The sequence below is a fragment of the Zonotrichia leucophrys genome, chromosome 29 (assembly GCF_028769735.1).
Source record: "Zonotrichia leucophrys gambelii isolate GWCS_2022_RI chromosome 29, RI_Zleu_2.0, whole genome shotgun sequence".
Classification (NCBI taxonomy): Eukaryota; Metazoa; Chordata; class Aves; order Passeriformes; family Passerellidae; genus Zonotrichia; species Zonotrichia leucophrys.
Window position 1 is genome coordinate 2,299,827 of NC_088198.1, and position 27,971 is coordinate 2,327,797.

The 27,971-nt window shown below is 58.1% G+C and overlaps 3 protein-coding genes across 9 annotated transcripts in view; 1 reads left to right on the forward strand and 2 right to left on the reverse strand.

Moving 5' to 3' along the window:
- The window catches only part of SMARCC2 (SWI/SNF related, matrix associated, actin dependent regulator of chromatin subfamily c member 2), a 37,426-nt gene extending 31,382 nt beyond the window's left edge, over positions 1-6,044 (forward strand). For 2 of the 6 annotated variants that reach the window (XM_064734633.1, XM_064734635.1), the window contains 2 exons: positions 670-1,137; positions 5,486-5,687. In XM_064734633.1, coding sequence (XP_064590703.1) covers positions 670-1,137; positions 5,486-5,568 — 551 coding nt within the window. In that variant the 3' untranslated portion in view covers positions 5,569-5,687. Of the gene's footprint in view, positions 1-669; positions 1,138-5,485 lie in introns of all 6 variants that reach the window. The other 4 variants (XM_064734637.1, XM_064734638.1, XM_064734634.1 and 1 more) reach the window with 3 other exon arrangements.
- Positions 6,045-6,273: 229 nt separating this feature from the next.
- On the reverse strand, positions 6,274-13,223 carry MYL6 (myosin light chain 6). Of its 2 annotated transcripts, XM_064734639.1 has the most exons (7): positions 13,142-13,223; positions 12,812-12,839; positions 10,721-10,864; positions 9,338-9,511; positions 7,090-7,167; positions 6,908-6,948; positions 6,274-6,490 (listed from the first exon to the last, which is right to left on the reverse strand). In XM_064734639.1, exons 1-6 carry the CDS (start codon positions 13,142-13,144, stop codon positions 6,920-6,922), a joined length of 456 nt encoding a protein of 151 aa, XP_064590709.1. In that variant the 5' UTR covers positions 13,145-13,223; the 3' UTR covers positions 6,274-6,490; positions 6,908-6,919. The 2 variants fall into 2 exon arrangements, with proteins under 2 accessions (XP_064590709.1, XP_064590711.1); XM_064734641.1 differs by lacking the exon at positions 6,908-6,948.
- A 2,268-nt stretch (positions 13,224-15,491) lies between these two features.
- ESYT1 (extended synaptotagmin 1) overlaps positions 15,492-27,971 on the reverse strand; it is a 25,177-nt gene continuing 12,697 nt past the window's right edge. Inside the window, exons 11-24 of the mRNA XM_064734659.1 lie at positions 27,873-27,892; positions 27,668-27,750; positions 26,821-26,869; positions 25,650-25,739; positions 23,296-23,391; positions 22,650-22,721; positions 22,264-22,350; positions 20,529-20,666; positions 19,446-19,600; positions 18,275-18,352; positions 16,996-17,127; positions 16,137-16,242; positions 15,977-16,026; positions 15,492-15,701 (exon numbers count right to left, since the gene is read on the reverse strand). Coding sequence (XP_064590729.1) covers positions 15,668-15,701; positions 15,977-16,026; positions 16,137-16,242; positions 16,996-17,127; positions 18,275-18,352; positions 19,446-19,600; positions 20,529-20,666; positions 22,264-22,350; positions 22,650-22,721; positions 23,296-23,391; positions 25,650-25,739; positions 26,821-26,869; positions 27,668-27,750; positions 27,873-27,892 — 1,190 coding nt within the window. The 3' untranslated portion in view covers positions 15,492-15,667. The remainder of the gene's footprint in view (positions 15,702-15,976; positions 16,027-16,136; positions 16,243-16,995; positions 17,128-18,274; positions 18,353-19,445; positions 19,601-20,528; positions 20,667-22,263; positions 22,351-22,649; positions 22,722-23,295; positions 23,392-25,649; positions 25,740-26,820; positions 26,870-27,667; positions 27,751-27,872; positions 27,893-27,971) is intronic.

A 27,971-nucleotide genomic window follows, 5' to 3' on the forward strand; every position in this document is an offset into this window, starting at 1 on the left:
TCCCCCATTGAGTGCTGCCTGATTAAGGGTGGGGGTCTCACTCTCGCTCTCCCCTCCCCCTGCAGCCCCCCAGCCCCAAGGGGTGGCTGATTAAGGGCGGGGGTCTCACTCTGGCTCTCCCCTCCCCCAGCCCCAAGGGGTGGCTGATTACGGGCAGGGGTCTCACTCCGGTCTCCCCTCCCGCAGCCCCAAGGGGTGGCTGATTAAGGGTGGGGGTCTCACTCTCTCCCCTCCCCCAGCCCCAAGGGGTGGCCGATTAAGGGTGGGGGTCTCACTCTCCCTTCTCCCCTCCCGCAGCCCCAAGGGGTGGCTGATTACGGGTGGGGGTCTCACTCTCGATCTCCCCTCTCTGTAGCCCCCCAGCCCCACGGGGTGGCTGATTGAGGGCGGGGGTCTCACTCTCGATCTCCCCCAGCCCCACGGGGTGGCTGATTACGGGCGGGGGTCTCACTCTCGATCTCCCCCAGCCCCAAGGGGTGGCTGATTACGGGCGGGGGTCTCACTCTCGGTCTCCCCCAGCCCCAAGGGGTGGCTGATTAGGGGGGGGTCTCACTCTCGATTCCCCTCCCCCAGCGGCTGATTAAGGCAGGGGTCTCACTCCGGTCTCCCCCAGCCCCAAGGGGTGGCTGATTACGGGCGGGGGTCTCACTCCGGTCTCCCCTCCCGCAGCCCCGGTGGTGCCGTTCCCCGGGCAGCAGCAGCCGCCGCCTCCTCCGCCCTCTCAGCTCCTGCCGGGGACCCTCCCCGGCGGCGGCGGCGGCCCCGGCGGCAGCACCGGCAGCATCAGCACCGGCAGCAGCGGCGGCGGCACCGGCCACGCCTCCGTGCCCGGTAATTGCCCCCCCGCGGCCGTGCCCCCCCCCAGCATGGCTAACAACCCCCCCCCTCCCATGGGCGACCCCTTCCCCGCTAACCCGCTGCATGGGGGGGGGGCCCTGGCCGGCGGCAGCATGGGGAGGGGGCTGCCCCCCTCCAACTCGCATCACCATCACCACCACCACCACCATCATCATCCTCATCCTCACCTCGGCGGCGGCGGCGGCGCGGGGGGCGCGGGGGGCTCGGCAGCCGCGCACAGCCCCGCCATCGTGGCCGCCGTGCAGGGAAGCCTCCTTCCCAGCGCCGGCCTCGTCCCAGGTGAGGAGACTCTGAGGGGAAAGGTGGGGAATTTTTGAGGGAAAAATTGGGGAATTTTTGAGGGAAATTTTGGGGATTTTTTGAGGGAAATTTTGGGGATTTTTTGAGGAATTTTGGGGATTTTTTGAGGGAATTTTGGCGGTTTTTTTGGGGAATTTTTTAGGACATTTTTGAGGAAGGTTTTGAGGAATTTTGGGGATTTTTTTTGGGAATTTTTTAGGACATTTTTGAGGAAGTTTTTGAGGAAATTTCGGGGATTTTATGAGGGAATTTGGGATTTTTGGGGAATTTTTTAGGACATTTTTGAGGAAGTTTTTGAGGAAATTTCGGGGATTTTATGAGGGAAAAATTGGGGAATTTTTGAGGGAAAAATTGGGGAATTTTTGAGGGAATTTTGGAGGATTTTTTGAGGGAAATTTCAGGAATTTTTGAGGGAAAAACTGGGGAATTTTTGAGGGAAAAATTGGGGATTTTTTGAGGGAATTTTGGGGATTTTTTGGGGGAATTTTTTAGGACATTTTTGAGGAAGATTTTGAGGAAATTTCAGGGATTTTATGAGGGAAAAATTGGGGAATTTTGGAGGGAAATTTTGGGGATTTTTTGAGGGAAAAATTGGGGATTTTTTGAGGATTTTTTGGGAATTTTTTAGGACATTTTTGAGGAAGTTTTTGAGGAAATTTCGGGGATTTTTTTGGGGAATTTTTTAGGACATTTTTGAGGAAGTTTTTGAGGAAATTTCGGGGATTTTATGAGGGAAAAATTGGGGATTTTTTGAGGATTTTTTGGGAATTTTTTAGGACATTTTTGAGGAAGTTTTTGAGGAAATTTCGGGGATTTTTTTGGGGAATTTTTTAGGACATTTTTGAGGAAGTTTTTGAGGAAATTTCAGGGATTTTATGAGGGAAAAATTGGGGAATTTTTGAGGGAATTTTGGAGGATTTTTTGAGGGAAAAATTGGGGAATTTTTGAGGGAAAATTTGGGGATTTTTTGGGGAATTTTTTAGGACATTTTTGAGGAAATTTCGGGGATTTTATGAGGGAAAAATTGGGAATTTTTGAGGAATTTTGGGGATTTTTTTGGGAATTTTTTTGAGGAAATTTTGGAGGAATTTTGAAGCAAATTTTTGAGGAGATCTTTAAGGAATTTTTGGGGATTTTTTTTGAGGAAATTTGAGGGAATTTTTTTGGGGAGGTTTTGAGGAAGTTTTTGAGGAAATTTCGGGGATTTTATGAGGGAAAAATTGGGGAATTTTTGAGGGAAATTTGGGGATTTTTTGAGGAATTTTGGGGATTTTTTGGGGGAATTTTTAGGACATTTTTGAGGAAATTTCGGGGATTTTATGAGGGAAAAATTGGGGAATTTTTGAGGGAAAAATTGGGGAATTTTTGAGGGAAATTTTGGGGATTTTTTGAGGAAATTTTGGCGATTTTTTGGGGAATTTTTTAGGACATTTTTGAGGAAGTTTTTGAGGAAATTTCGGGGATTTTATGAGGGAAAAATTGGGGAATTTTTGAGGGAAATTTTGGGGATTTTTGAGGGAATTTTGGGGATTTTTCGGGGAATTTTTTTGAGGAAATCTTGAGGAAATTTTGGAGGAATTTTGGAGCAAATCTTTGAGGAATTTTTGGGGATTTTTTCGAGGGAATTTTTTCGGGGAGGTTTTGAGGCAGTTTTTGAGGAAATTTTGGGGATTTTATGAGGGAAAAATTGGGGAATTTTTGAGGAAAAATTGGGGATTTTTTGAGGGAAAATTTGGGGATTTTTTGGGAATTTTTAGGGACATTTTTGGGAAGTTTTTAGAGGAAATTTCAGGGATTTTATGAGGAAAAATTGGGAATTTTTTTGAGGAAATTTTGGAGGAATTCTGGAGCAAATTTTGAGGAGATCTTTGAGGAATTTTTGGGGATTTTTTTTGAGGAAATTTTGAGGAATTTTTTGGGGAGGTTTTGAGGAATATTTGAGGAAATTTTGGCGAATTTTGGAGGAATTTTGGGACTTTTTTAGGACATTTTGAGGAAGTTTTTGAGGAAATTTTGGGGAATTTTTGAGGGAAAATTTGGGGAATTTTTGAGGGAATTTTGGAGGGAATTTTTGAGGGAAATTTTGGGGAATTTTTGAGGGAAAAATTGGGGAATTTTTGAGGAATTTTGGCGATTTTTTTGGGGGAATTTTTTTGAGGAAGTTTTTGAGGAAATTTCGGGGATTTTATGAGGGAAAAATTGGGATTTTTTGAGGAATTTTGGCGATTTTTTGGGGGAATTTTTTAGGACATTTTTGAGGAAATTTCGGGGATTTTTTGAGGGAATTTTGGAGGATTTTTTGAGGGAAATTTCAGGAATTTTTGAGGGAAAAATTGGAGAATTTTTGAGGGAATTTGGCGATTTTTTTGGGGAATTTTTTAGGACATTTTTGAGGAAGTTTTTTGAGGAAATTTCGGGATTTTATGAGGGAAAAATTGGGGAATTTTTGGGGAATTTTTCTGAGGAAATTTTGGAGGAATTTTGGAGCAAATTTTTGAGGAAATCTTTGAGGAATTTTTGGGATTTTTTTTGAGGAAATTTGAGGGAATTTTTTGGGGAGGTTTTGAGGAAGTTTTTGAGGAAATTTTGGGGATTTTATGAGGAAAAATTGGGGATTTTTTGGGGAATTTTTGAGGAAATTTTGGAGGAAATCTTGAGGAATTTTGGAGCAAAATTTTTAGGAATTTTTGAGGAATTTTTGGGGATTTTTTTTGAGGAAATTTGAGGGAATTTTTTTGGGGAGGTTTTGAGGAAGTTTTTGAGGAAATTTCGGGGATTTTATGAGGGAAAATTTGGGGAATTTTTGAGGGAAATTTTGGGGATTTTTTGAGGGAAATTTTGGGGATTTTTTGGGAATTTTTTAGGACATTTTTGAGGAAGTTTTTGAGGAAATTTCGGGGATTTTATGAGGGAAAAATTGGGGAATTTTTGAGGGAATTTTGGAGGATTTTTTTGAGGAAAATTTTGGGGATTTTTTGAGGAATTTTGGCGATTTTTTGGGGGAATTTTTTAGGACATTTTTGAGGAAGTTTTTGAGGAAATTTCGGGATTTTTGAGGGAAAAACTGGAGAATTTTTGAGGGAAAAATTGGGGAATTTTTGAGGGAAAAATTGGGGATTTTTTGAGGGAAAATTTGGGGTTTTTTTGGGAATTTTTAGGGACTTTTTGAGGAAGTTTTTGAGGAAATTTCGGGGATTTTATGAGGGAAAAATTGGGGATTTTTTTGAGGGAAATTTTGGGGAATTTTTGAGGAATTTTTTAGGACATTTTTGAGGAAGTTTTTGAGGAAATTTCGGGGATTTTATGAGGGAAAAATTGGGGAATTTTTGAGGGAAATTTTGGGGATTTTTTGAGGGATTTTGGGGATTTTTTGGGGGAATTTTTTAGGACATTTTTGAGGGAATTGCAAGGCACTTTTGGGGAAATTTTGAGGAAATTTTTGGAGGAGTTTTGGTGCAAATTTTTGAGGAATTTTTTAGGAATTTTTGAGGACATTTTGGGGAAATTTTGAGGAAATTTTTGGAGGAATTTTGGTGCAAATTTTTGAGGAATTTTTTAGGAATTTTTGAGGAGATTTTGGGGAAATTTTGAGGAAATTTTGGGGATTTTTTTGAGGAATTTTGGCGATTGTTTGGGAAATTTTTAGGACATTTTTGAGGAAGTTTTTAAAGAGATTTTTTGAGGAAATTTGTAGGAAGCCTTTGAGGGAATTTTGGGGAAACTTTTGAGGAATTTTGGGGAAATTTTGAGGAAATTTTTGGAGGAATTTTGGTGCAAATTTTTGAGGAATTTTTGAGGAAATTTTGAGGCAATTTTTGAGGAAATTTTGGGGATTTTTTGAGGAATTTTGGCGATTTTTTTGGGGAAATTTTTAGGACATTTTTGAGGAAGTTTTTGGGGAAATTTCGGGGATTTTTTTTGGGGAAAATTTTACAAGAATTTTGGAGGGAATTTTTGAGGAAATTTTTTTAGGAATTTTTGAGGACATTTTGGGGAAACTTTGAGGACATTTTTGAGGAAACTTTTGAGGGAATTTTGGGGGAATTTTTGAGGAAATTTTTGGGGAATTTTGGTGCAAATTTGTGAGGAATTTTTGAGGAATTTTTGAGGAGATTTTGGGGAACTTTGAGGACATTTTTGAGGAATTTTGATGCAAATTTTTTAGGAATTTTTGAGGAGATTTTGGTGCATTTTGAGGACATTTTTGGTGCATTTTGGGCATGGAGGTTGGGTCAGAGGGGACGGCGGCGGCGCTTTTTGTGCCCCCCTCCCCTCTGTGTGTGCGCTGACGCCCCCTCCCCTCTTTTCTCTGTGTTCTCTCCCACAGACCAAGGCCCCCCCCTGCAGCCGGAGCCCCTCTCGGTGCCCACCCCCAGCTCGGTGCCCACCCCCGTGCCCCCCACCCAGTGAGACTCCGCCCCCTGCCCGGCCCCGCCCCTCCAAGGACCCTCCCCCTTCTCTCCTCCTCTTCCTCCTCTTCCTCCCCTCCAGCTTTGGGATTTTTTTATGATTATCCCGGATTTTATTTAAGTGTTGGTCTCATGGTGGGGGTCCCACTCCCCCCTGGTTATTTATGAGACAGCTCCGATCCCACCTGGCACATGGGCATTTCCCCCCCCTCCTCAAAAAACCCCTTCCTCCTCTTCCTCATCCCTTTTTTTGGTTTATTTCGTTTATTTCTGTTTTGTTTCTTTTTTTTTTTAAAAAACCAATAAAAAGAAAAATTGCGAATTCCCCCCCGGGGCGGGAAGAAGAAGAAGAAGAGGCTTTTGGTGGTGTTTGGAAATTGGGGAGGGGGGCACCACGACCACTCTGTGTGAGCCTTTATTTTGATTTATTTGATGCTGTGGAGCAATAATTAATAATTTAGCCGGTGGGAGCCTTTATTTTGATTTATTTGATGCTGTGGAGCAATAATTAATAATTTAGCCGGTGGGGAGCCTTTATTTTGATTTATTTGATGCTGTGGAGCAATAATTAATAATTTAGCCGGTGGGAGCCTTTATTTTGATTTATTTGATGCTGTGGAGCAATTAATTAATAATTTAGCCGGTGGGAGCCTTTATTTTGATTTATTTGATGCTGTGGAGCAATAATTAATAATTTAGCCGGTGGGAGCCTTTATTTTGATTTATTTGATGCTGTGGAGCAATTAATTAATAATTTAGCCGGTGGGGCTGAGGGGAGGGGGCTCAGGGGGTGACAGAAAAATGAGGGGAAAAGGCACAAAATCGAGTGAGGAGGGGGACAGATAATGAAATAATGAAGAGTAGGGGGGGTTAAAAAATAATGAGGAGGGGTCTTCATCCACTCAGCACCATCCGGACCAGCTCTGCGGAGAGAAAAAGAGAGGAGGGGGATGTGAGGAGGGGTCTGTGGAGCCCCCCCCCCCCAAAAAAACCCCAAATCCCAGAGAGAGGCAGAAAAACCAAAAGTCCAAAAAACGGCTCAAGAGCTCAGGGAGGACCCAGCAGGGGGGGGGGGGGGTCCTTCCTGCAGCCCCCTCCCCAAAACCAGCCCTGGGGGGCTCCATGCACAGAGGGGCATGCAGGGAGGAGAGAACCAGGCAGCCTTTTTTTAATTTTAATTTTAATTTTATAAATTTTGCATAATTTTGGAAAATATTAAAAAAACAAAAAAAAGACACCAGGGCGCAGCAGAAGGAAAAAAAATAATAAAAAAAGAAGGAATGAGGAGAAATTAAAAAAAATGAATAAATTTGAGGAGGGGGCTCGGGGGGAGGCGTTACCCCTGCGAGGCGTCACCCTGACAAGATGTGTCTCACAAAGGCTGGGGGGAACAAGGAACAGACGTGATGGTCAGGGAGGGGTGGGGGTGTGGGAGACCCCCCCAGGACCCCCCCAGGACCCCCCCCAGGACCCCCCAGGACCCCCAGGACCCCCCCAGGACCCCCGGGACCCCCGGGCTCACCCTCGTAGTTGATGCAGCCGTTGCTGTCCTCGTGGCCGGCCACCAGCTGCTCCACCTCCTCCTCGGTCATCTTCTCACCTGCCATGGGGGCACCCACGGGCGTCACCCTTGGGTGGGGGGCACCCTGGGGGGCTTGAAAAGCTCAGGTGGGGTCACCGGGACACTGCTGGGAGCACCTTGGGGACCCTCGGGGTGCCCACACCCCCACTGGCAGGGTAGCACCTTTGGGACACCTGAGGTGCCCAGGCCCACCACTGGCAGCACCTTTGGGACCCCTGAGGTGCCCACACCCCCACTGGCAGCACCTTTAGGGTGCCCAAACCCACCCCTGGCAGCACCTTTGGGACCCTCAGGGTGCCCAGGCCCACCACTGGCAGCACCTTTGGGACCCCCACCCCCCCCCCCAGCAGCACCTTTGGGACCCCTGAGGTGCCCAGAGCCCACCATTGGCAGCACCTTTGGGACCCTCAGGGTGCCCACACTCCCACTGGCAGCACCTTTGGGACCCTCACACCCCTGGCAGCACCTTTGGGACCCTCAGGGTGCCCAGAGCCCACCATTGGCAGCACCTTTGGGACCCCTGAGGTGCCCAGAGCCCACTGGCAGCACCTTTGGGACCCTCGGGGTGCCAGGCCCACCCCTGGCAGCACCTTTGGGACCCTCAGGGTGCCCAGGCCCACCATTGGCAGCACCTTTGGGACCCTCGGGTGCCCACACCCCCACTGGCAGCACCTTTGGGACCCCTGAGGTGCCCAGAGCCCAGCACTGGCAGCACCTTTGGGACCCCTGAGGTGCCCAGGTCCACCATTGGCAGCACCTTTGGGACCCTCAGGGTGCCCAGAGCCCACCATTGGCAGCACCTTTGGGACCCCCATACCCCGCCCTGGCAGCACCTTTAGGGTGCCCAAACCCACCCCTGGCAGCACCTTTGGGACCCTCAGGGTGCCCAGGCCCCCCTAAATCCCCCCATTTAGGAGACCCCACACCCCTGAGACCCCCCCAGACCCCTCATTTTGATGTCCCCACCCCCATTCCGAGCCCCCCAGACCCCAATTTCAAGTCCCCCACTCCCATTCCAAGCCCCCCACTCTCATTCCCAGCCCCCAGCCCCATTTCGAGCCCCCTACCTCTATTTTGAGTCCCCCAGACCCCCATTCCCAGCCCCAGACCCCAATTTCAAGCCCCCTACCCCCATTTTGAGCCCCCAGACCCCCATTTCAAGCTCCTCACCCCTCATTTCAAGCCCCCAGACCCCCATCCCAACCCTCTACCCCCATTCCCAGCCCTCTCACCCCCATTCCAAGCCCCCAGACCCCAATTTCAAGCCCCCCAGCTCCCCATTCCGATCCCCCCCCCCCCATTCCGAGCCCCCCAGCCCCCCATTTCGAGCCCCCAGCCCCATTCCCAGCCCCCCACTCCCATTCCCAGCCCCCTACCCCCCATTCCGAGCCCCCCACCCCCATTTCAAGCCCCCCACCCCCATTCCCAGACCCCCATTCTAAGACCCCACTCCCATTCCCAGGCCCCTCACCCCCATTCCGAGCCCCCAGACCCCAATTTCAAGCACCCCACCCCCATTCCCAGCTCCCAGACCCCCATTCCGAGCCCCCCACCCCCATTCGCAGCCCCCCACCCCCATTTTGAGCCCCCAGACCCCAATTTCAAGCCCCCCACTCCCATTCTCAGCCCCCAGACCCCATTCCCAGTCCCCACCCCCATTTCGAGCCCCCCAGCCCCATCCCGGCCCCCAGACCCCCATTCTGAGCCCCCCACCGCCATTCCAAGCCCCCAGCCCCCCATTCCCAGCCCCCTACCCCCCATTCCAAGCCCCCCACCCCTCATTCCGAGTCCCCAGACCCCCATTCCGAACCCCCCACTCCCATTCCCAGCCCCCAGACCCCAATTTCAAGCCCCTCAGACCGCCATTCCAAGCCCCCCGACCCCAATTTCAAGCACCCCACCCCCATTCCAAGCCCCCAGACCCCCATTCTGAGTCCCCCAATCCCCCATTCCGAGCTGCCCACCCCTCATTACAAGCCCCCAATCCCTCATTCCCAGCTCCCAGCCCCATTCCCAGCCCCCTACCCCCATTCTGAGCCCCCAGACCCCAATTTCAAGCCCCCCACCCCTCATTTCGAGTCCCCCAATCCCCCATTCCGAGCCCCCCTAGCCCCATTCCCAGCCCCCAGACCCCCATTCTGAGCCCCCCAGCCCCCATTCCGAGCCCCCAGCCCCACTGTGGGCGCACCGAGGGTGACGAGCACGTGGCGGATCTCGGCGCCCATGACGGTGCCGTTCCCCTCCTTGTCGAACACGCGCAGCCCCTCCACGTAATCCTCGAAGCAGCCCTGGTCCTTGTTCTTGGCGATGGTCTGCATCATGGGCAGGAACTGCTCGAAGCTCAGCGTCTTCACGTTCATCTCTGCGGGGGCACCGTGGGGAGGGGGCTTCTCAGGGGGGGTGAGGGTGGGGGGCTTTTGAGGGGTTTATAAGGGTGAGGGGCTTCCCAAACGGGGTTAAAAGGGTGGGAGGTATTCCAAATGGGGTTTATAAGGGTGAGGGGCTTTCCAAAGGGGGTTTATAAGAGTGGGGGGCTTTTCAAGGTTTATAAGAGTGGGGGGCTTTTGAGGGGGTTTTTAAGGGGGAGGGGCTTCCTGAGGGAGTTAAAAGGGTGGGGAGCTTTTTGAGGGGGTTAAAAGGGTGAGGGGCTTTTCAAGGGGGTTTATAAGGGTGAGGGGCTTCCCAAAAGGGGTTTATAAGGGTGAGGGGCTTCCCAAAGGGGGTTAAAAGGGTGAGGGGCTTTCCAAAGGGAGTTTATAAGGGTGAGGGGTTTTTCAAGGGGGTTTATAGGGGTGGGGGGCTTCCCAAAGGGGGTTTATAAGGGTGGGGGGCTTTCTGAGAGAGTTAAAAGGGTGGGGGGCTTTCTGAGGGGGTTTATAAGAGTGAGGGGCTTTCCAAAGGGGGTTTATAAGGGTGGGGGGCTTCCCAAGAGGTGTTTGTGGGAAGGACAGCCTGGTGTTGAGGGTTTGGGGTGGGGGTCTCACTGGAGCTCTCTGCAGTGCTCAGGGGTGAGGGGGGGGGGTCCCGGGGTGAGGAGGGGTCTCGGGGTGGGGGGGGGTCTCAGCCTTTGGGGGTCTCGGGGTGAGGAGGGGTCTCAGTGCTGGGGTCTCACTGGTGCTGAGGGTTTGGGGGTCTCTGATGCTGAGAATTTAAGGTGGGGGTCACACTGATGTTGAGGATTTGGGGTGGGGGTGTCACTGGAGCTCCCTGCAGTGCTCAGGGTGAGGAGGGGTCTCAGCCTTTGGGGTCTCAGGGTGAGGAGGGGTCTCAGGGTGAGGAGGGGTCTCTGTTGGGGTCTCAGGTGAGGAGGGGTCTCAGGGTGAGGAGGGGTCTCTGTTGGGGTCTCAGGGTGGGGAGGGGTCTCAGTGCTGGGGTCTCTCTCAGGGTGAGGAGGGGTCTCACTCAGCCTTTGGGGGTCTCAGCCTTTGGGGGTCTCAGGGTGGGGGGCAGGGTGAGGGGGGTCTCAGTTTGGGGTCTCGTGAGGGGGGTCTCAGTGTTGGGGGTCTCGGGTAGGAGGGGTCTCAGTGTTGGGGTCTCACTCAGCCTTTGGGGGTCCCCCCCCCCCGCTCACCGTCGCTCTTGGGGTTCCCCAGCACCTTCATGACCTCGGCGTTGGTCGGGTTCTGCCCCAGCGCCCGCATCACATCCCCGCACTGGCTGAACAGGATCTTCCCGTCCCCGGTGCGGTCAAAGAGCTGGAACGCCTCCTTGAACTCTGCCGGGAGCACCGGGGCCGTGAGAACCGGGACCCCGGGAACACCGCCGCATGGGTGAACGGACCCGGATCCCCGGGCTCAAAGAGCTGGAACGCCTCCTTGAACTCTGCCGGGAGCACCGGGGCCGTGAGAGACACCGGGAACCCCCCGGGACCGACACCCCAGGGAACCACCGGGAACCCCCGGGTCAAGAGCTGGAACCTCCTTGAACTCTGCCGGGAGCACCGGGCAGTGAGAGAGCACCGGGAACCCCCGGGACCACCGGGACCCCCCGGGAACACCGGGAACCCCCCGGGAGCCTCCTGAACTCTGCGGGAGCACCGGGCGTGAGGGAAACCGGGAACCCCCGGGAACACCGGGAACCCCCCGGGACCACCGGGAACCCCGGGTCCGCTGGAAGTGAACCCGGGACACCGGGAGCCGGGCACCGGGAACCAGGAACCCGGGACCCCCCGGGAACACCGGGAACACTGGGAATCCCCCGGAACCCCTGGGAACACCGGGAGCCTCCTTGAACTCTGCCGGGAGCACCGGGGCCGTGAGAGAGCACCGGGAACCCCCCGGGAACCCGCCCGGTCAGTGTGAGACCACCGGGATCCCCCAGGTCAAAGAGCTGGAACAACTCCTTGAACTCTGCCGGGAGCACCGGGCACTGAGTGAGGGGAAACCGGGAACCCCCCGGGAACCCCCGGGAACCCCCGGGAACCCCCCGGGACCACCGGGAGCCTCCTTGAACTCTGCCGGGAGCCACCGGGGCACTGAGAGACCACTGGGAACCACCGGGACCACCGGAACCTGCCCGGTCAGTGCCGGGACCACCGGGTCAAAGAGCTGGAACGCCTCCTTGAACACTGCCGGGAGCCCCCCGGCCAGTGTGGGGAAACCGGGACCACCGGGAACCCCCCGGGACCACCGGGAGCCTCCTTGAACTCTGCCCGGACCCACCCGGTCAGTGCGAGACCACCGGACTCCACTGGGGCAGTGCCGGGACCACCGGGACCCTCCCTGGGTCACCACGGGACCATCGGGGCACCGGGACCCCCACGACAGCAGCACCGGGACCCCACCCCCGTGTCAACGGCACCGGGACCCCCTGAGGGACCTCAAACACCTCGGGACCCTCCCTCAGTCTCAGCAGCGCCGTGACCCCCGGAACACCGGAACCCCCGTGACACCGGAACCCCCGTGACACCGGGACCCCCGGGACACCGGGACCCCTGTGACAACACCACCGGGACCCCTGTGACAACACCACCGGGACCCCCGTGACACCGGGACCACCGAGTCAGCACCGCCGGGACCCCCGGTTTGTTCCACCGAGACCCCAGAGCCGCATCCCCGCGACCCCGCAACCGAGACCCCCGGTCGGGTTTCGCTCCCCGGTGCGATCCGGTTTCCGGGTAGGATCCGTTTCCCGGTAGGATCCGGTTCCCGGTGCGATCCGGTTTCCCGGTGGAACCCGACCCCGCGCCGGGATGCAGATGCGGGAGGGGCCGCCGCCCTCGGGGGATGCTGCCCGTGCCCGGCGGGTCCCGTTGGCACCGGGCGGGGCCGGGCGGGTCCCGGGGCACCGGGAGCGCTCCGGAATCCGCGGCCCCGCCCCGCAGGAATGCGCGGCCGGCGCGCGCCATGACCATATAAGGGCAAATTGCGCAGGAGGGGCCCGAACCCCCCCGGTGCCGGTTCCGGTCCCGGTTCTGTCCCGGTTCCCATCCCGGTTCCGCAGCCCCGGTACCGCCCTGGTCCCGCACCCCTCCATCCCCCGGTCCCAACGGGGACTTTGCCCCGGGAAGGCCCCGCCCGAGGCCGCGCAGGAAGCGCCGGGGGCGGCGGCGGCGGCGGGAGCGGCCCGGGGGGGTCCCTCCGCCGTGCCCGGTGCGCGGGGCTCGCTCCCGGTGCTCGCTCCCGGTGCCCGGTACCCGGTGTGTCCGGTGCCGGTCACTCACCCGCGGTCTGCTCCTCCGAGAAGTCGCACTGCGGGGAGAGCGGCGGTCAGGATGGGAACCGGGAAGCGGCGGCGGCACCGGGATGGGAACCGGGAGGCGGCGGCGGCGGCGGCGGCATCCCCGCTGGATGGAGCGGCCGCGCGCGCCCGGTGCCCGCCCGGTGCTCCCGGGAGCTCCCGCGCCATCCCCGCCCCGGTGCGACCCCCGCCCCGGTCCCCCCGCGCATCCCCCGCCCGCGCATCCCCCGCGGTTCCCGTTCCCGCTTCCCCTCCCGGTTCCGTTCCCGGTTCGGTTCCCGGTCCCGTTCCCGGTCCCGTTCCCGGTGCCCACCATGGCGGCGGCCGCTCCCGTCCGTTCCTTCCTGCGCCTTCGGGCGTCACCGCGCGGCTGCGTCACGGCGCTAATGAGGGGGTTAATTATTCATGAGGGGGGCGGGGCATGGAAGGGGACACGCCCCCTTTTCCCAGCGGGAAATGTTTTGGCTATAGATGGGCACGGAGATGGCAGCGCCACCCCCGGGGGGACAGCGCGGAGGGGACACCCACGGGGACACCTCAGGGGACAAACAGAGGGGTGACACCCACAGGGGGACATCATAGAGGGGACACCTCAGGGACATCGCAGAGGGTGACACAGGGTGACACCCACAGGGGGACACCTCAGAGACACCCACAGGGGGACATCTCACGGGGGACACCCCATGGGGACATCCATAGGGGGACATCCATAGGGGGACATCGCAGAGGGGACACCCACAGGGGGACATCAGACTGGGGGACACCTCAGGGACACCCCCATGGGGACATCATAGAGGGGACACCCACGGGGACACCTCAGGGACACCCACGGGGACATCAGACTGGGGGACACCTCAGGGACATGGCAGAGGGGACAAACACAGGGTGACACCCACGGGGACACCCACAGGGGGACATCACACTTGGGCACACCCACGGGGACAGCCCCACGGGGACATCATAGAGGGGACATCATGGAGGGGACACCCACGGGGACACCAAACGGGGACACCTCTATGGGGGACATCACACAGGGACACCCCAGGGGACACCCACGGGGACACCTCAGAGACACCCACAGGGGGACATCATAGACGAGACATCGTGGAGGGGACACCCATGGGGACACCCCTATGGGGACACCTCTATGGGGGACATCACACAGGGACATCGCAGAGGGGACAAACACGGGGTGACACCCACGGGGACACCTCAGAGACACCCACAGGGGGACATCTCATGGGGGACACCCCATGGGGACATCCATAGGGGGACATCGCAGAGGGGACATCGCAGAGGGGACATCAGACTGGGGGACACCTCAGGGACACCCCCAAGGGGACATCACAGAGGGGACACCCACAGGGACACACCCACGGGGGACATCACACGGGGACACCCCCAGGGACACCCCCAGGACCCCCCCCACTTTGGGGACACCCCAGCAGGGCCCAGGCTGGGGACACCGTGGGGGTGACAGAGGGGACACCAAGGAGCCACCAGCGTGTCCTCCCTCCTTTATTAGCGCGGCAGGGAGGGGACGCAGCCCCGGGAAGGCAGCGCGGCGGGGACAGCGCGGGGACAGCGCGGGGACATCCAGGGGACATCCCGGGGACATCCTGGGGACATCCTGGGACAGCTCGGGGACAGACCTGGGACAGTGCGGGACAGCCCAGGACAGCCTGAGGACATCCCGGGGACAGCCCGGGACAGCTCGGGGACATCCTGGGGACAGGTCGGGATAGTGTGGGACAGCCTGGGACAGCCCGGGACAGCCCGGGGACAGCCCGGGGACAGCCCGGGACAGCTCGGGGACATCCAGGGGACATCCAGGGGACAGACCGGGACAGCCCGGGACAGGTCGGGGACATCCTGGGGACATCCTGGGGACAGCTTGGGGACAGCCTGGGGACAGTGCAAGGACATCCAGGGGACACCCAGGGGACAGTGCAGGGACATCCAGGGGACAGCCCGGGGACATCCTGGGACAGCCCGGGACAGCCTGGTGGCGGCACGGTGGTGGCATGGCGGCAGTGGCCTGGCGGTGGCATCTCGGTGACATGTGGGGGGGGACATTCCGGTGACATCCCGTAGGGGACATCCCACTAAAGGCATGTCAGTGACATTCGGGGACATCGCGGTGGTGACACCTTGGGCACATCCCGGTGACACCCGGTGATATCTCGGTGACATCCGGGTGACACCTTGGGGACACCCCAGGGGTCACATCCAGGGACATCCCGGTGACCTTTGGGGACACCCCAGCGGGGACACCCCGGTGACACCCAAGGACATCCCAGTGGTGACATCCGGGTGACATTCCAGGGACATCCCAGCGGCACCCAGTGACATCTCAGCTGTGACACCTTGGGGACACCTTGGGGACACCCCGGCGGTGGCAGCAGCAGCTCCGAGAAGCGCCCCCAGTGTAGGGAGGGGTCTCGGGGGTCTCTATTTGGGGAGGGGTCTCTCTTTGGGGGGGGTCTCTCTTTGGGGAGGGGTCTGTATTTGGGGAGGGGTCTCTCTTTGGGGAGGGGTCTTCTCTTTGGGGAGGTCTCTCTTTGGGGGGTCTCTCTTTGGGGAGGGGTCTCTGGGGGGTCTCTCTTTGGGGAGGGGTCTCTTTGGGGGGAGGGGTCTCTCTTTGGGGAGGGGTCTCTCTTTGGGGAGGGGTCTCAAGGCACGAGAGCTCTGTAACAGTCTGGGGAGGGGGCGCTGGGGGGGGTCCCGGCGCCTCTTTGGTGAGGGGGGGGGGCAGCAGCAATTGGGGAGGGGGTCCCGAGCCCCCCCCCCCGAGCCCCCCCCTCCGCGTGTGCAAATTGGGGGGGGGCCCCCCCTAAATTCAGGGGAGGTTCCGCTCGTCCTGCAGCTCGTACCTGTAATTGAGGGGGGGGGCACATCAGAGACCCCTCCCCATCATCCCAGAGACCCCCACCCACATCAGAGACCCCCGCAGCGCCCCTAGTGGGGATTTTGGGGAGGGGGTCCCCAAATTTAGGGGAGGATTCGCTCATACCTGTATGAGGGGGGGCCACATCAGAGACCCCTCCCCACCACTAGAGACCCCTCCCCACATCAGAGACCCCTCCCCACCCTCAGAGACCCCTCCCCACATCAGAGACCCCTCCCCACCCCAGAGACCCCTCCTCACCAGCGGGGGTCTCCCTCGCTCAGATCCACCTGGGCCAGCTCCAACTGCAGCTGTGGGGGGGGGGGGGGCACAAAGGGTCAGGGGGGGCTCCCAGGGCACCCCCGGAGCCCCCAGACCCTCCCAGGGACCCCCCAGACCCTCCCGGGACCCCCGGCCGGACCTTGCCCAGCGCCTCCTTCTCCCGGGTCACGAAGTTCACCGAGCTTTTCACGGTGGCCTCCAGGCGGCGCTGCGGGGCCTCGGCCGGGGGCAGCTCCCACTCGAACCTGGGCGAGAGAGGGAGGGGGGATGGGACCCTCCCCAAATAACCCGGGACCCCCGAAACCCTCCCCAAAATCACCCGGGACCCCCAGAACCCTCCCCGGGACCCCCAGAACCCTCCCCAAAATCACCCGGGACACCCAAACCCCCCCGGGACCCCCAAAAACCTCCCCAAAATCACTCGGGGACCCCCAAATCACCCGGGAACCCCGGAGCCCTCCCCGAAATCACCCCGGGACCCCCAAAATCACCCGGGACCCCCAGAACCCTCCCCAAAATCACCCGGGGACCCCCAGAACCCTCCCCAAAATCACCCGGGACCCCCGGAGCCCTCCCCAAAATCACCCGGGGACCCCCGGAACCCTCCCCAAATCACCCGGGGATCCCCAAAACCCCGTCGGGACCCCCGGAACCCTCCCCAAAATCACCCGGGGACCCTCCCCAGAATCACCCGGGGACCTCCAAAACCCCCCTGGGACCCCCAAAACCCCCTCGGGACCCTCAAGACCCCCCCCGGGACCCCCAAAAACCTCCCTGAAATCACCCGGGGACCCCCAAAAACCTCCCCAAAATCACCTGGGGACCCCCAAAACCCATCCCCAGGACCTCCAAAACCCTTCCCCAAAACCCCCCGGGACCGCCAAAACCTTCCCCAGGACCCTCTCGGGACCCCCCAAATCCTCCCCAAAACCCACTGGGTACCCCCAGACCCCCCCCCAAATCCTCCCCAGGGACCCCTCGGGACCCCCCCCCCTCACCTCTCGTTGAACTCGGGGTTCAGGGTCCGCCTCTGCACCCCCGTTTTGCGCTTGGAGCCGCGGCCGCGCTCGGGGAGCAGCGCCAGGGACACGTAGGGGTCGGGCAGCTCCTTGGAGGAGGCCCGCAGGTCCCTGGGGAGGGGGCGCGGGGGTCTTTGGGGAGGGGGCTCAAACTTGGGAGGGTCTGGGGGGGTTGGGGGGTTCGGGGTTTGGGGGTCCTGGGGGCTCCTGGGTGGGTTTGGGGTCCCCAGGGGGTTTTGGGGAGGGTTTGGGGGTCCTGGGGGGTTTTGGGGAGGGTTTGGGGGTTCAGGGTTTGGGGGTCCTGGGGGGGTTTTGGGGGTCCCCAGGGATTTGGGGGGTCCTGGGGGGGGGGGGTTGGGGATCCCCAGGGGGAATTTGGGGAGGGTTTTGGGGGTCCCCGAGGAAATTTGGGAGGGTTTGGAGGGTCTGGGGATTTTGGGGAGGGTTTGGGGAGTCCTGGGGAAGGTTTGGGGATCTGGGGGGTCTTGGGCAGGGTTTGGGGGATCTGGGGGTCCTCAGAGGTTTTTGGGGAGGATTTGGGGGTCTGGGGGTCCTGGGGAAGGTTTGGGGGTCCCCAGGGGAATTTGGGGAGGGTTTTGGGGGTCTGGGGGCTCCTGGGGAGGTTTGGGGGTCTGGGGGTCCTGGGGAAGGTTTGGGGGTCCCCAGGGGGAATTTGGGGAGGGTTTTGGGGGTCTGGGAGTCCTGGGCAGGGTTTGGGGGGTCCCCAGGGGAATTTGGGGAGGGTTTTGGGGGTCTGGGAGTCCTGGGCAGGGTTTGGGGGTCCCCAGGGGGAATTTGGGGAGGGTTTTGGGGGTCTGGGTGTCCTGGGGAAGGTTTGGGGGTCCCCAGGGGCAATTTGGGGAGGATTTGGGGTCCTGGGGATTTTGGGGAGCGTTTGGGGGATCTGGGGGGGATTTTGGGGGGCCCCAGGGGGTTTTGGGGAGGGTTTGGGGGTTCAGGGTCTGGGGGGTCTGGGGAGGTTTGTGGGATCTGGGGGTCCCCACAGGTTTTTGAGGAGGGTTTGGGGGTTCAGGGTTTGGGGAGGGTTTGGGGGTCCTGGGGGTCCTGGGGAAGGTTTGGGGGTCCCCAGGGGAAATTTGGGGAGGGTTTTGGGGGGTCTGGGGGTCCTGGGCAGGGTTTGGGGGTCCCCAGGGGAATTTGGGGAGGGTTTTGGGGGTCCGGGTGTCCTGGGCAGGGTTTGGGGGTCCCCAGGGGGAATTTGGGGAGGGTTTTGGGGGTCCCGGTGCCCCCTCCTCACCTGCAGCCGTGCACGATGGCCACGAGCTTGCCCTGCTCGCGGTGGCACCAGAGCGAGAGCAGCAGCCGCGGGCCCCGCCTGGGGAGGGGGCGGCAAATCCCGAATTGGGGGATGGAGACCCCTCCCCATTCATGGGGCAGCCCCCTCCCCACCCAGCACCCCAAAATCCCTCCCCAAAATCCCCCAGGGAAATCGGGAATTTGGGGTCTGGGGCGTCGGAACTCGGGAATTTGGGGTCTGGGGCTTCGGAAATCGAAAATTTGGGGTCTGGGGGCGTCGGAACTCAGGAATTTGGGGTCTGGGGGTCTTGAAATTTGGGAATTTGGGGTTGGAGACCCCTCCCCATTCACGGTGCAGCCCCCTCCCCATCCAGCACCCCAAAATCCCTCCCCAAAACCCCCCAGGGAAATCGGGAATTTGGGGTCTGGGGTCATCGGAAATCAGGAATTTGGGGTCTGGGAGTGTTGGGAATTCGGGAATTTGGGGTCGGGAATTCAGGAATTTGGGGTTGGAAATTCGGGAATTTTGGGGTTGGAAATTCAGGAATTTGGGGTTTGAAAATTCGGAAATTTTGGGGTTGGAATTCGGGAATTTGTGGTTTGGAAATTGGGGAATTTTGGGTTGGAAATTCGGGAATTTTGGGGTTTAGAATTCGGGAATTTGTGGTTTGGAAATTGGGAATTTTGGGTTGGAAATTTGGGAATTTTGGGGTTTGGAATTCGGGAATTTTGGGTCGGGGGGGTTCGAAATTTGGGGATTTGGGGTCTGAGGGTGTTGGAATTTGGGAATTTGGGGGGGTTTGAAATTTGGGAATTTGGGGTCTGGGAGTGTTGGGAATTCGGGAATTTTGGGGTTGGAAATTCGGGAATTTTGGGGTCTGAAATTCGGGAATTTTGGGGTCGGGAATTCGGGAATTTGGGGTTGGAAATTCGGGAATTTTGGGGTTGGAAATTCGGGAATTTTGGGGTCGGGAATTCAGGAATTTTGGGGTCTGAAATTCGGGAATTTTGGGTTGGAAATTGGGGAATTTTGGGGTTGGAAATTCGGGAATTTTGGGTCAGAAATTCGGGAATTTTGGGGTCGGAAATTCGGGAATTTTGGGGTCGGAAATTCAGGAATTTTGGGTCGGGAATTCGGGAATTTGGGGGTGCAGCCCCCTCCCCATTCCCACCTCTCCGCCGGCACCGGGCGCTGCCGCAGCCCCCCCGCCCCGCGCTGCTCTTCCTCCCCTCTCTGCTCCTCCTCTTCCTCCTCCTGCTCCGGGCCCCGCCCCCCCCCGGGGGCTCCGCGGGACGCCCCCTCCTCAATATCCCGCGACACCAGCACCTGGGGGGGGGGCGGGGTCAGCGGGACCCCCAATCACCTTGGGAGACCCCCACCCACCCCCTGGGACCCCCATTCATCCCGGGGACCCCCAATCACCCCAAAGGGACCCCTGAGACCCCCACTCATTCCGGAGACCCCCGAGGAACCCCCCACCCACCCACCCCCTGGGAGACCCCCACTCATCCCGGGGACCCCCACCCACCTTGAGAGACCCCCTGGGAGACCCCCACCCACCCCCTGGGACCCCCACCCACCCTGGGAGACCCCCACTCATTCCAGGGACCCCCACTCATCCTGAGGGGACCCCCTGGGACCCCCACTCATTCCAGGGACCCCCCCCCCACCCACCCCCTGGGACCCCCATTCATCCCGGGGACCCCCACTCACCCTGAGGGGACCCCCTGGGAGACCCCCACCCACCCTGGGAGACCCCCACTCATTCCTGGGACCCCCAATCACCCCAATGGGGACCCCCACTCATTCCGGGGACCCGCCCCATCCACCCACCCCCTGGGACCCCCACTCATCCCGGGGACCCCCACTCATTCCAGGGACCTTCACTCATCCCCTGAGACCCCCACTCATTTTTGGGGGGGGGCTTTGAGGGTAAGGGGGGTTTCCCTGAGCTCTCCCCCACCCCAGGGACCCCCACTCAAACCCAGGGACCCCCCACTCATTCCTGGGACCCCCAATTACCCCGAAGGGACCCCCTGTCATTCCGGGGGCGGTTGGGGTCAGCGGGACCCCCACCCACTCACCCTGGGGACCCCCACTCATTCCGGGGACCCCCCATCCACCCACCCCAAGGGGACCCCCATTCATCCCGGGGACTCCCACTCACCCTGAGAGACCCCCAGGGACCCCCACTCATTCTGGAACCCCCCCACCCCTGTGGGACCCCCCCTCATTCTGGGCCCCCCAGACTCACCCCGAGCTGTGCCCGCAGCAGGAGCCGCCCCCCCCCGGGCAGGGGCACCCACCCGTCCGTGCTGAGCCCGGCCCGGGGCAGCAGCTGCGAGAGCGGCAGGGACAGCGAGCCCAGGGAGGAGCCCGCATCGGAACGGACCTGCGGGGGCACGGACCCCTCCTCAATCAGGGAGACCCCTCCTCAATTCGAGAGACCCCTCCTCAATGAGATATCCCCTCAATGAGACCCCTCCTCACTTTGTGAGCCCCCCATCACCGAGCACTCCGCCCCGTCAATGGCGAGCCCAGGGCGGGGCCCGCATCGGAACGGACCTGCGGGGGCAGAGACCCCTCCTCAATTTGGGAGAGCCATCAGAGACCCCTCCCCATTTTGGGACAACCGATCAGAGACCCCTCCTCAGTCAGGGAGACCCCTCCTCAATTTGGGACAACCGATCAGAGACCCCTCCTCAATTTGGGAGAACTGATCAGAGACCCCTCCTCAATGAGATATCCCCTCAGTGAGACCCCTCCTCAATCAGGGAGAGCCATCAGAGACCCCTCCTCAATTTGAGAGACCCCTCCTCAATTTAGGACAACCCATCAGAGACCCCTCCTCAATGAGATACCCCCTCAATGAGACCCCTCCTCATTCTGTGAGCCCCCCATCGCTGAGCACCACAATGGTGAGCCCAGGGCCGGGCCCACAATTGGAATTCCCAAATTGAGGAGGGGTCTGCGGCAGCACAGACCCCTCCTCAATTTGGGACAACCAGAGACCCCCCTCAATGAGATACCCCCTCAATGAGACCCCTCCTCAATTTGGGACAACCGATCACAGACCCCCCTCCCAATCCAGGAGATGCCCCCCCCCTCATTTTGTGATAACCCCAGCAATGAGACCCTTCCCCTATCAATGAGACCCCTCCCCAATTTGCGAGACCCCCTCCAAACCAATGAGACCCCCCCCATATCAGTGAGACCCCTCCCCAATCACTGAGACCCCTCCCCAATTTATGAATTTATGAGACTCCCCCCTCAATGAGACCCCTCCCCAATTCATGAGACCCCTCCCCAATTCATGAGACCCCTCCCCAATTCATGAGACCCCCTCAATCCATGAGACCCCCCCTCTAATGAGACCCTCGCCTATCACTGAGACCCCTCCCCAATTCATGAGACCCCTCCCCAATTTATGAATTTATGAGACTCCCCCCTCAATGAGACCCCTCCCCAATTCATGAGACCCCTCCCCAATTTGTGAGACCCCCTCCAAACCGATGAGACCCCCCCATATCAGTGAGACCCCTCCCCAATCACTGAGACCCCTCCTCAATTCATGAGACCCTCCCAATTCATGAATTTATGAGACTCCCCCCTCAATAAGACCCCTCCCCCAATTTGTGAGACCCCCCCCGTATCAGTGAGACCCCTCCCCAATAACTGAGATCCCCTCAATCCATGAGAACCCCCTCAATGACACCCTGGCCTATCACTGAGACCCCTCCCCAATTAATGAGTTTATGAGACTCCCCCCTCAATGAGACCCCTCCCCCAATTTGTGAGACCCCCCCCAATTTGTGAGACCCCCTCCAAACCGATGAGACCCCTCCTAATCAGTGAGACCCCTCCCCAATTCATGAGACCCCTCCCCAATTTATGAATTTATGAGACTCCCCCCTCAATGAGACCCCTCCCCAATCCATGAGACCCCTCCCCAATCCATGAGACCCCTCCCCAATTCACGCCCCGCCCACCTGCAGCTCCAGGCTCTCCTCGTGCGGCCGCCTGATGAGGAAGGAGAAGCCTTCATCCCACACGGGCTCCGTGGAGGGGGGGCAGCTCTGGGGGGGTTCATGGGGAGCTCAGAGACCCCCGGGACCCCTCCCCAAATTCCCCCTGAGCCCCCAGAGCCCCCAGAGCCCCCCAGACCCCCCCTGGACCCCCCAAAAACCTCCCCAAACCCCCCCAAAACGAGCTCAGAGACCCCCGGGACCCTCCCCCAAATTCCCCCTGAGCCCCCAGACCCCCCCAAACCCCTCTGGACACCCCCAGACCCCCCAAAGCCCCCTCAAACCTCCCCTAAATCTCCCCAAAATCCCCTCCAAAACCCCCCCCAAAGCCCCCCGAGCCCCCTCCCCACCTTGGTCCTGAAGGTGACGTCGCCCACGGCCAGGCTGGCGAAGGCTGAGGGCGGCTGGGAGCCCTTGAGGAGCTGGGGGGACATTGGGGGACATTTGGGGACATTTGGGGACATTTGGGTTCATTTTGGGCTCATTTGGGGCCATTTTGGAGCCATTTGGGTTCATTTGGGGCCATTCTGAGGCCATTTTGGGACATCTGGGTTCATTTAGGGACATTTGGGACATTTCAGTTCATTTGGGTCCATTTTGGGGCCATTTGGGGCCATTTTGGGCTCATTTTGGGCTCATTTTGGGCTCATTTTGGGCCATTCTGGTGCCATTTTTGGGCCATTTTGGGCCATTTTGGGCTCATTTGGGGCCATTTTAGACTCATTTTGGGCCATTTAAGAACATTTTGGGCTCATTCGGGGCCATTTTGGCACATTTGGGTTCATTTAGATTCCTTTGGGGCCATTTTTTGGGCCATTTTGAGGACATTTTGGGCCATTTGGGGCCAATTTGGAACATTTGGGTTCATTGGGTTCAAAATTTGGGGCCATTTTGGGCTCATTTTGGGCCATTTTGGGCCATTTTGGGCCATTTTGGGCCATTTTTGGACCATTTTGGGGCCGTTTTGGACCATTTTGCCCGTTCCGGGTCTCTCACCGGCAGCTCCGCAGCCCGGTCCAGGTAGAGGCGCAGCAGCGCGGCCGAGAGCTCGGGCCCGCGGGGGGGCTGCAGGAGCGCGTTGGTGTGCAGCACCTGGGGAGGGGGCGCCGCTGGGTCTGGGGTCCCGCCGGGGCCGGAGACCCCCGGGAGGGCGGGGATGGGGGGCAGAGAATGGGGGGAAAGGTATGGGGGTTTGTGGGAGGGGGTTTGGGGGCTGTGGGGATGGGTTTGGAAACCATGGGAGGGGAATTTGAGGCCCGTGGGGAGGGGGCGTCGCTGGGTCTGGGGTCCCGCCGGGGCCGGAGACCCCCGGGAGGGGAGAATGGGGGGCAGAGAATGGGGGTTTTTAGGAGGGGGTTTGGGGTCCCTGTTTTGGGTCTGGGGTCCCTGTTTTGGGTCTGGGGTCCCTGTTTTGGGTCTGGGGTCTGTAGGGATGGATTTGGGGTCTCTGTTTTGGGTCTGGGGTCTGTAGGATGGGTCTGGGGTCCGTTTTGGGTCTGGGGTCTGTTTTGGGTCTGGGGTCTGTACCCTGTCCAGCAGCTCTGGGCTGGGCCGTGGTTCGAGGCTCTGGATCAATGGGGATGGATGGGTTTGGGGTTTTTGGGGAGGGGGTTCGGGGTTGGTGGGAGGGGGCGCCGCTGGGTCTGGGGCTCACCGGGGTTGGGAGACCCCCGGGAGAGGAGAATGGGGGGAAAGGGTTTGGGGGTTTTTAGGAGGGGGTTTGGGGGCTGTGGGGATGGGTTTGGGAACCATGGGAGGGGGATTTGAGGCCCATGGGGAGGGGGCGCCGCTGGGTCTGGGGTCTCACCGGGGCTGGGAGACCCCCGGGAGGGGAGAATGGGGGGAAAGGGTTTGGGGCAGGGTTTGGGGTCTGTGGGTTGGGGGTTTGGGGATTGTGGGGAGGGGGTTTGGGGTTTTTGGGGATGGGTTTGGTGTTTGTGGGGAGGGGGTTTGGGTGGGTCTGGGGGCTCACCGGGGCCGGGAGACCCCCGGGAGAGGAGAATGGGGGGAAAGGGAATGGGGGTTTTAGGAGGGGGTTTGGGGTCTCTGTTTTGGGTTTGGGGTCCATGGGGAGGGTCTGGGGTCCATGGGGAGGGGATTTGGGGTAAGTGGGTCTGGGGTCTGTAGGGATGGATTTGGGGTCCCTGTTTTGGGTCTGGGGTCTGTAGGATGGGTCTGGGGTCTCTGTTTTGGGTCTGGGGTCCCGGATTTGGGTCTGGGGTCCCTGATTTGGGTCTGGGGTCCGCACCCTGTGCAGCAGCTCGGCGCTGGGCCGCGGTTTGAGGCTCTGGATCAATGGGGTCGGTGGGTTTGGTGTTTGTGGGGAGGGGGTTTGGGTGGGTCTGGGGGCTCACCAGGGCCGGGAGACCCCCGGGAGGGCGGGGATGGGGGGCAGAGAATGGGGGGAAAGGGATCGGGGTTTTAGGAGGGGGTTTGGGGTCTCTGTTTTGGGTCTGGGGTCCCATTTGGGTCTGGGGTCCGATTTGGGTCTGGGGTCTCAGTTTTGGGTCTGGGGTCCGTTTTGGGTCTGGGGTCTCAGTTTTGGGTCTGGGGTCTGTGGGGATGGATCTGGGGTCCCTGTTTTGGGTCTGGGGTCTGATTTGGGTCTGGGGTCCCTGTTTTGGGTCTGGGGTCTGTAGGATGGGTCTGGGGTCTCTGGGACTCTGTTTTGGGTCTGGGGTCTGTAGGGATGGATCTGGGGTCCCTGTTTTGGGTCTGGGGTCCCTGTTTTGGGTCTGGGGTCTGATTTGGGTCTGGGGTCCGTTTTGGGTCTGGGGTCTCTGTTTTGGGTCTGGGGTCCCTGTTTTGGGTCTGGGGTCTCTGTTTTGGGTCTGGGGTCTGTAGGATGGGTCTGGGGTCCGTTTTGGGTCTGGGGTCTGTAGGATGGGTCTGGGGTCTCTGTTTTGGGTCTGGGGTCCCTATTTTGGGTCTGGGGTCAGTTTTGGGTCTGGGGTCCGTTTTGGGTCTGGGGTCAGTTTTGGGTCTGGGGTCCGTTTTGGGTCTGGGGTCTCTGTTTTGGGTCTGGGGTCCCTGTTTTGGGTCTGGGGTCTCTGTTTTGGGTCTGGGGTCCCTGTTTTGGATCAGGGGTCTCTGTTTTGGGTCTGGGGTCTATAGGATGGATTTGGGGTCTCTGATTTGGGTCTGGGGTCTGTAGGGATGGATTTGGGGTCTCTGTTTTGGGTCTGGGGTCCCTGTTTTGGGTCTGGGGTCTGTAGGATGGATTTGGGGTCCCTGTTTTGGGTCTGGGGTCTGTTTTGGGTCTGGGGTCCGTTTTGGGTCTGGGGTCTGTAGGGATGGGTTTGGGGTCCCTGTTTTGGGTCTGGGGTCCGTTTTGGGTCTGGGGTCCGCACCCTGTGCAGCAGCTCCGCGCTGGGCTCTGGGTTCAGGCTCTCCAGGCGCACGTGGAGCCGCCCCGAGGGCACGGCCTGCAGGGGGAGCCACTGGGGGGGGAGAGACCCCCACTCAATTTGTGAGACCCCCACTCAATCCCTGAGACCCCTCCCCAATTTGTGAGACCCCCCTCATATCAGTGAGACCCTCCCCCAATACATGAGACCCCTCCTCACTTTGTGAGACCCCCCTCAATCCCTGAGATCCCCAGTCTGAGAGACCCCTCCCCATATCAGTGAGACCCCTCCTCAATTCCTTAAAACCCCCCCAGTCTGAGAGACCCCTCCCCACTTTGTGAGAACCCCCCTCAATTCGTGAGACCCCCCCTCAGTCTGTGAGACCCCCCCATATCAATGAGACCCCTCCCCAATTTGTGAGACCTCTCCTCAATCCCTGAGACCCCCACTCACTTTATGAGACCCCCCTCAATCCCTGACCCCCCCCCAGTCTGAGAGACCCCTCCTCAGTCTGTGAGACCCCCACTCACTATGTGAGACCCCCACTCACTTTGTGAGACCCCCACCCAGTCTGTGAGACCCCTCCTCAATCCCTGAGACCCCCACCCAGTCTGAGAGACCCTCCCCATATCAGTGAGACCCCCACTCAATTCGTGAGACCCCCCCTCATATCAGTGAGACCCCCCACACTTCCAGGGACCCCCAAAACAAAGAGACCCCCCCCATATCCACAAGAGCCCCCCTCAATCCCTGAGACCCCCCCCCAGTCTGTGAGACCCCTCCCCACTTTGTGAGACCCCCACCCACTTTGTGAGACCCCCCCCCACTTTGTGAGACCCCCACTCAGTCTGTGAGACCCCCACCCACTTTGTGAGACCCCTCCTCAATTTGTGAGACCCCCACTCACTTTGTGAGACCCCCACTCAATCCCTGAGACCCCTCCCCACTTTGTGAGACCCCCCCCATATCCACAAGAGCCCCCCTCAATCCGTGAGAACCCCCCCAATCTGAGAGACCCCTCCCCATATCAGTGAGACCCCCACTCAATTTGTGAGACCCCCCCAAACTGATGAGACCCCTCCCACTTTGTCAGACCTCTCCCATTCCTTGAGACCCCCATGGGTGAGACCCCTCCCCAAATAACCCCCCTCCCCTCCCAGAGACCCCTCCTCACCTCATCCACCACGCGGCTGCTCAGGACCCTCTGCAGGGGCACCTTGCACCTGGGGGGGCAACGGGTGAGACCCCCAAAAATACCCCAAAATCCCCCAAAAATAACCCCAAAATCCCCCCAAAAAACTTCTCAAACACCCCCTCAAAAAAAACCCAAAATCCCCCAAAAAACCCCAAAATCCCCCCAAAAAAACCAAAAATCCCCTCCACAAAAACCCAAAATCCCCTAAAAACTTCCCAAACAACCCCTCAAAAAAAACCCCAAAACCCAGAAAATCCCCCCAAAAAAACCCCAAAATCCCCCCCAAAAAAACCCCAAAATTCCCTAAAAACTTCCCAAATACCCCCCCAAAAAACCCCAAAATCCCCCAAAAAAACCCAAAACCCTCTAAAAATTTCCCAAACACCCCCTCAAAAAAAAAAAACCAAAATCCCCAAAACCCAGAAAATCCCCCAAAAAAACTTCCTAAAAACTTCCCAAAGACCCCCTCAAAAAAACCCCATAAAAATCCCCCCAAAAAAACCCAAAATTCCCCAAAAACTTCCCAAACACCCCCTCAAAAAAAAAACCCCAAAACTCAGAAAATCCCCCAAAACACTTCCTAAAAACTTCCCAAACACCCCCTCAAAAAAAAACCCCAAAATCCCCCCAAAAAAACAAAAATCCCCCCACAAAAACCCAAAAATCCCCAAAAAGTTCCCAAACACCCCCTCAAAAAAACCCCAAAATTCCCCAAAATCCCCCCAAAAAAAACCCCAAAATCCCCCAAAACCCAAAAAAACCCCCCAAAAAACCCCAAAACCCAGAAAAACCCCAAAAATTTCAGAAAATCCCCCCAATTCCCCACCTGCCCAGGAAATCGTCTTTGTCGATGTCTTTGTCAAAGAGCTCGAACTCCACGTCCTGCCCGGGGATGTCGTCCACGATCACCTGCAGGAGCAAAATTCAAATTATTGCGGCGTTAATGGGTTTAATTATGTTAATAGTGATGATAATGATGATGATGATAATAATAATAACAATAATAATAATAATAATAAACAATCCCTCACGGCCATCTCTCCGTTATCTCCTGATATCCCAAAATAATAATAATAATAATAATAATAATAATAATAATAATAATAAACAATCCCTCCTTGTGGTCCATC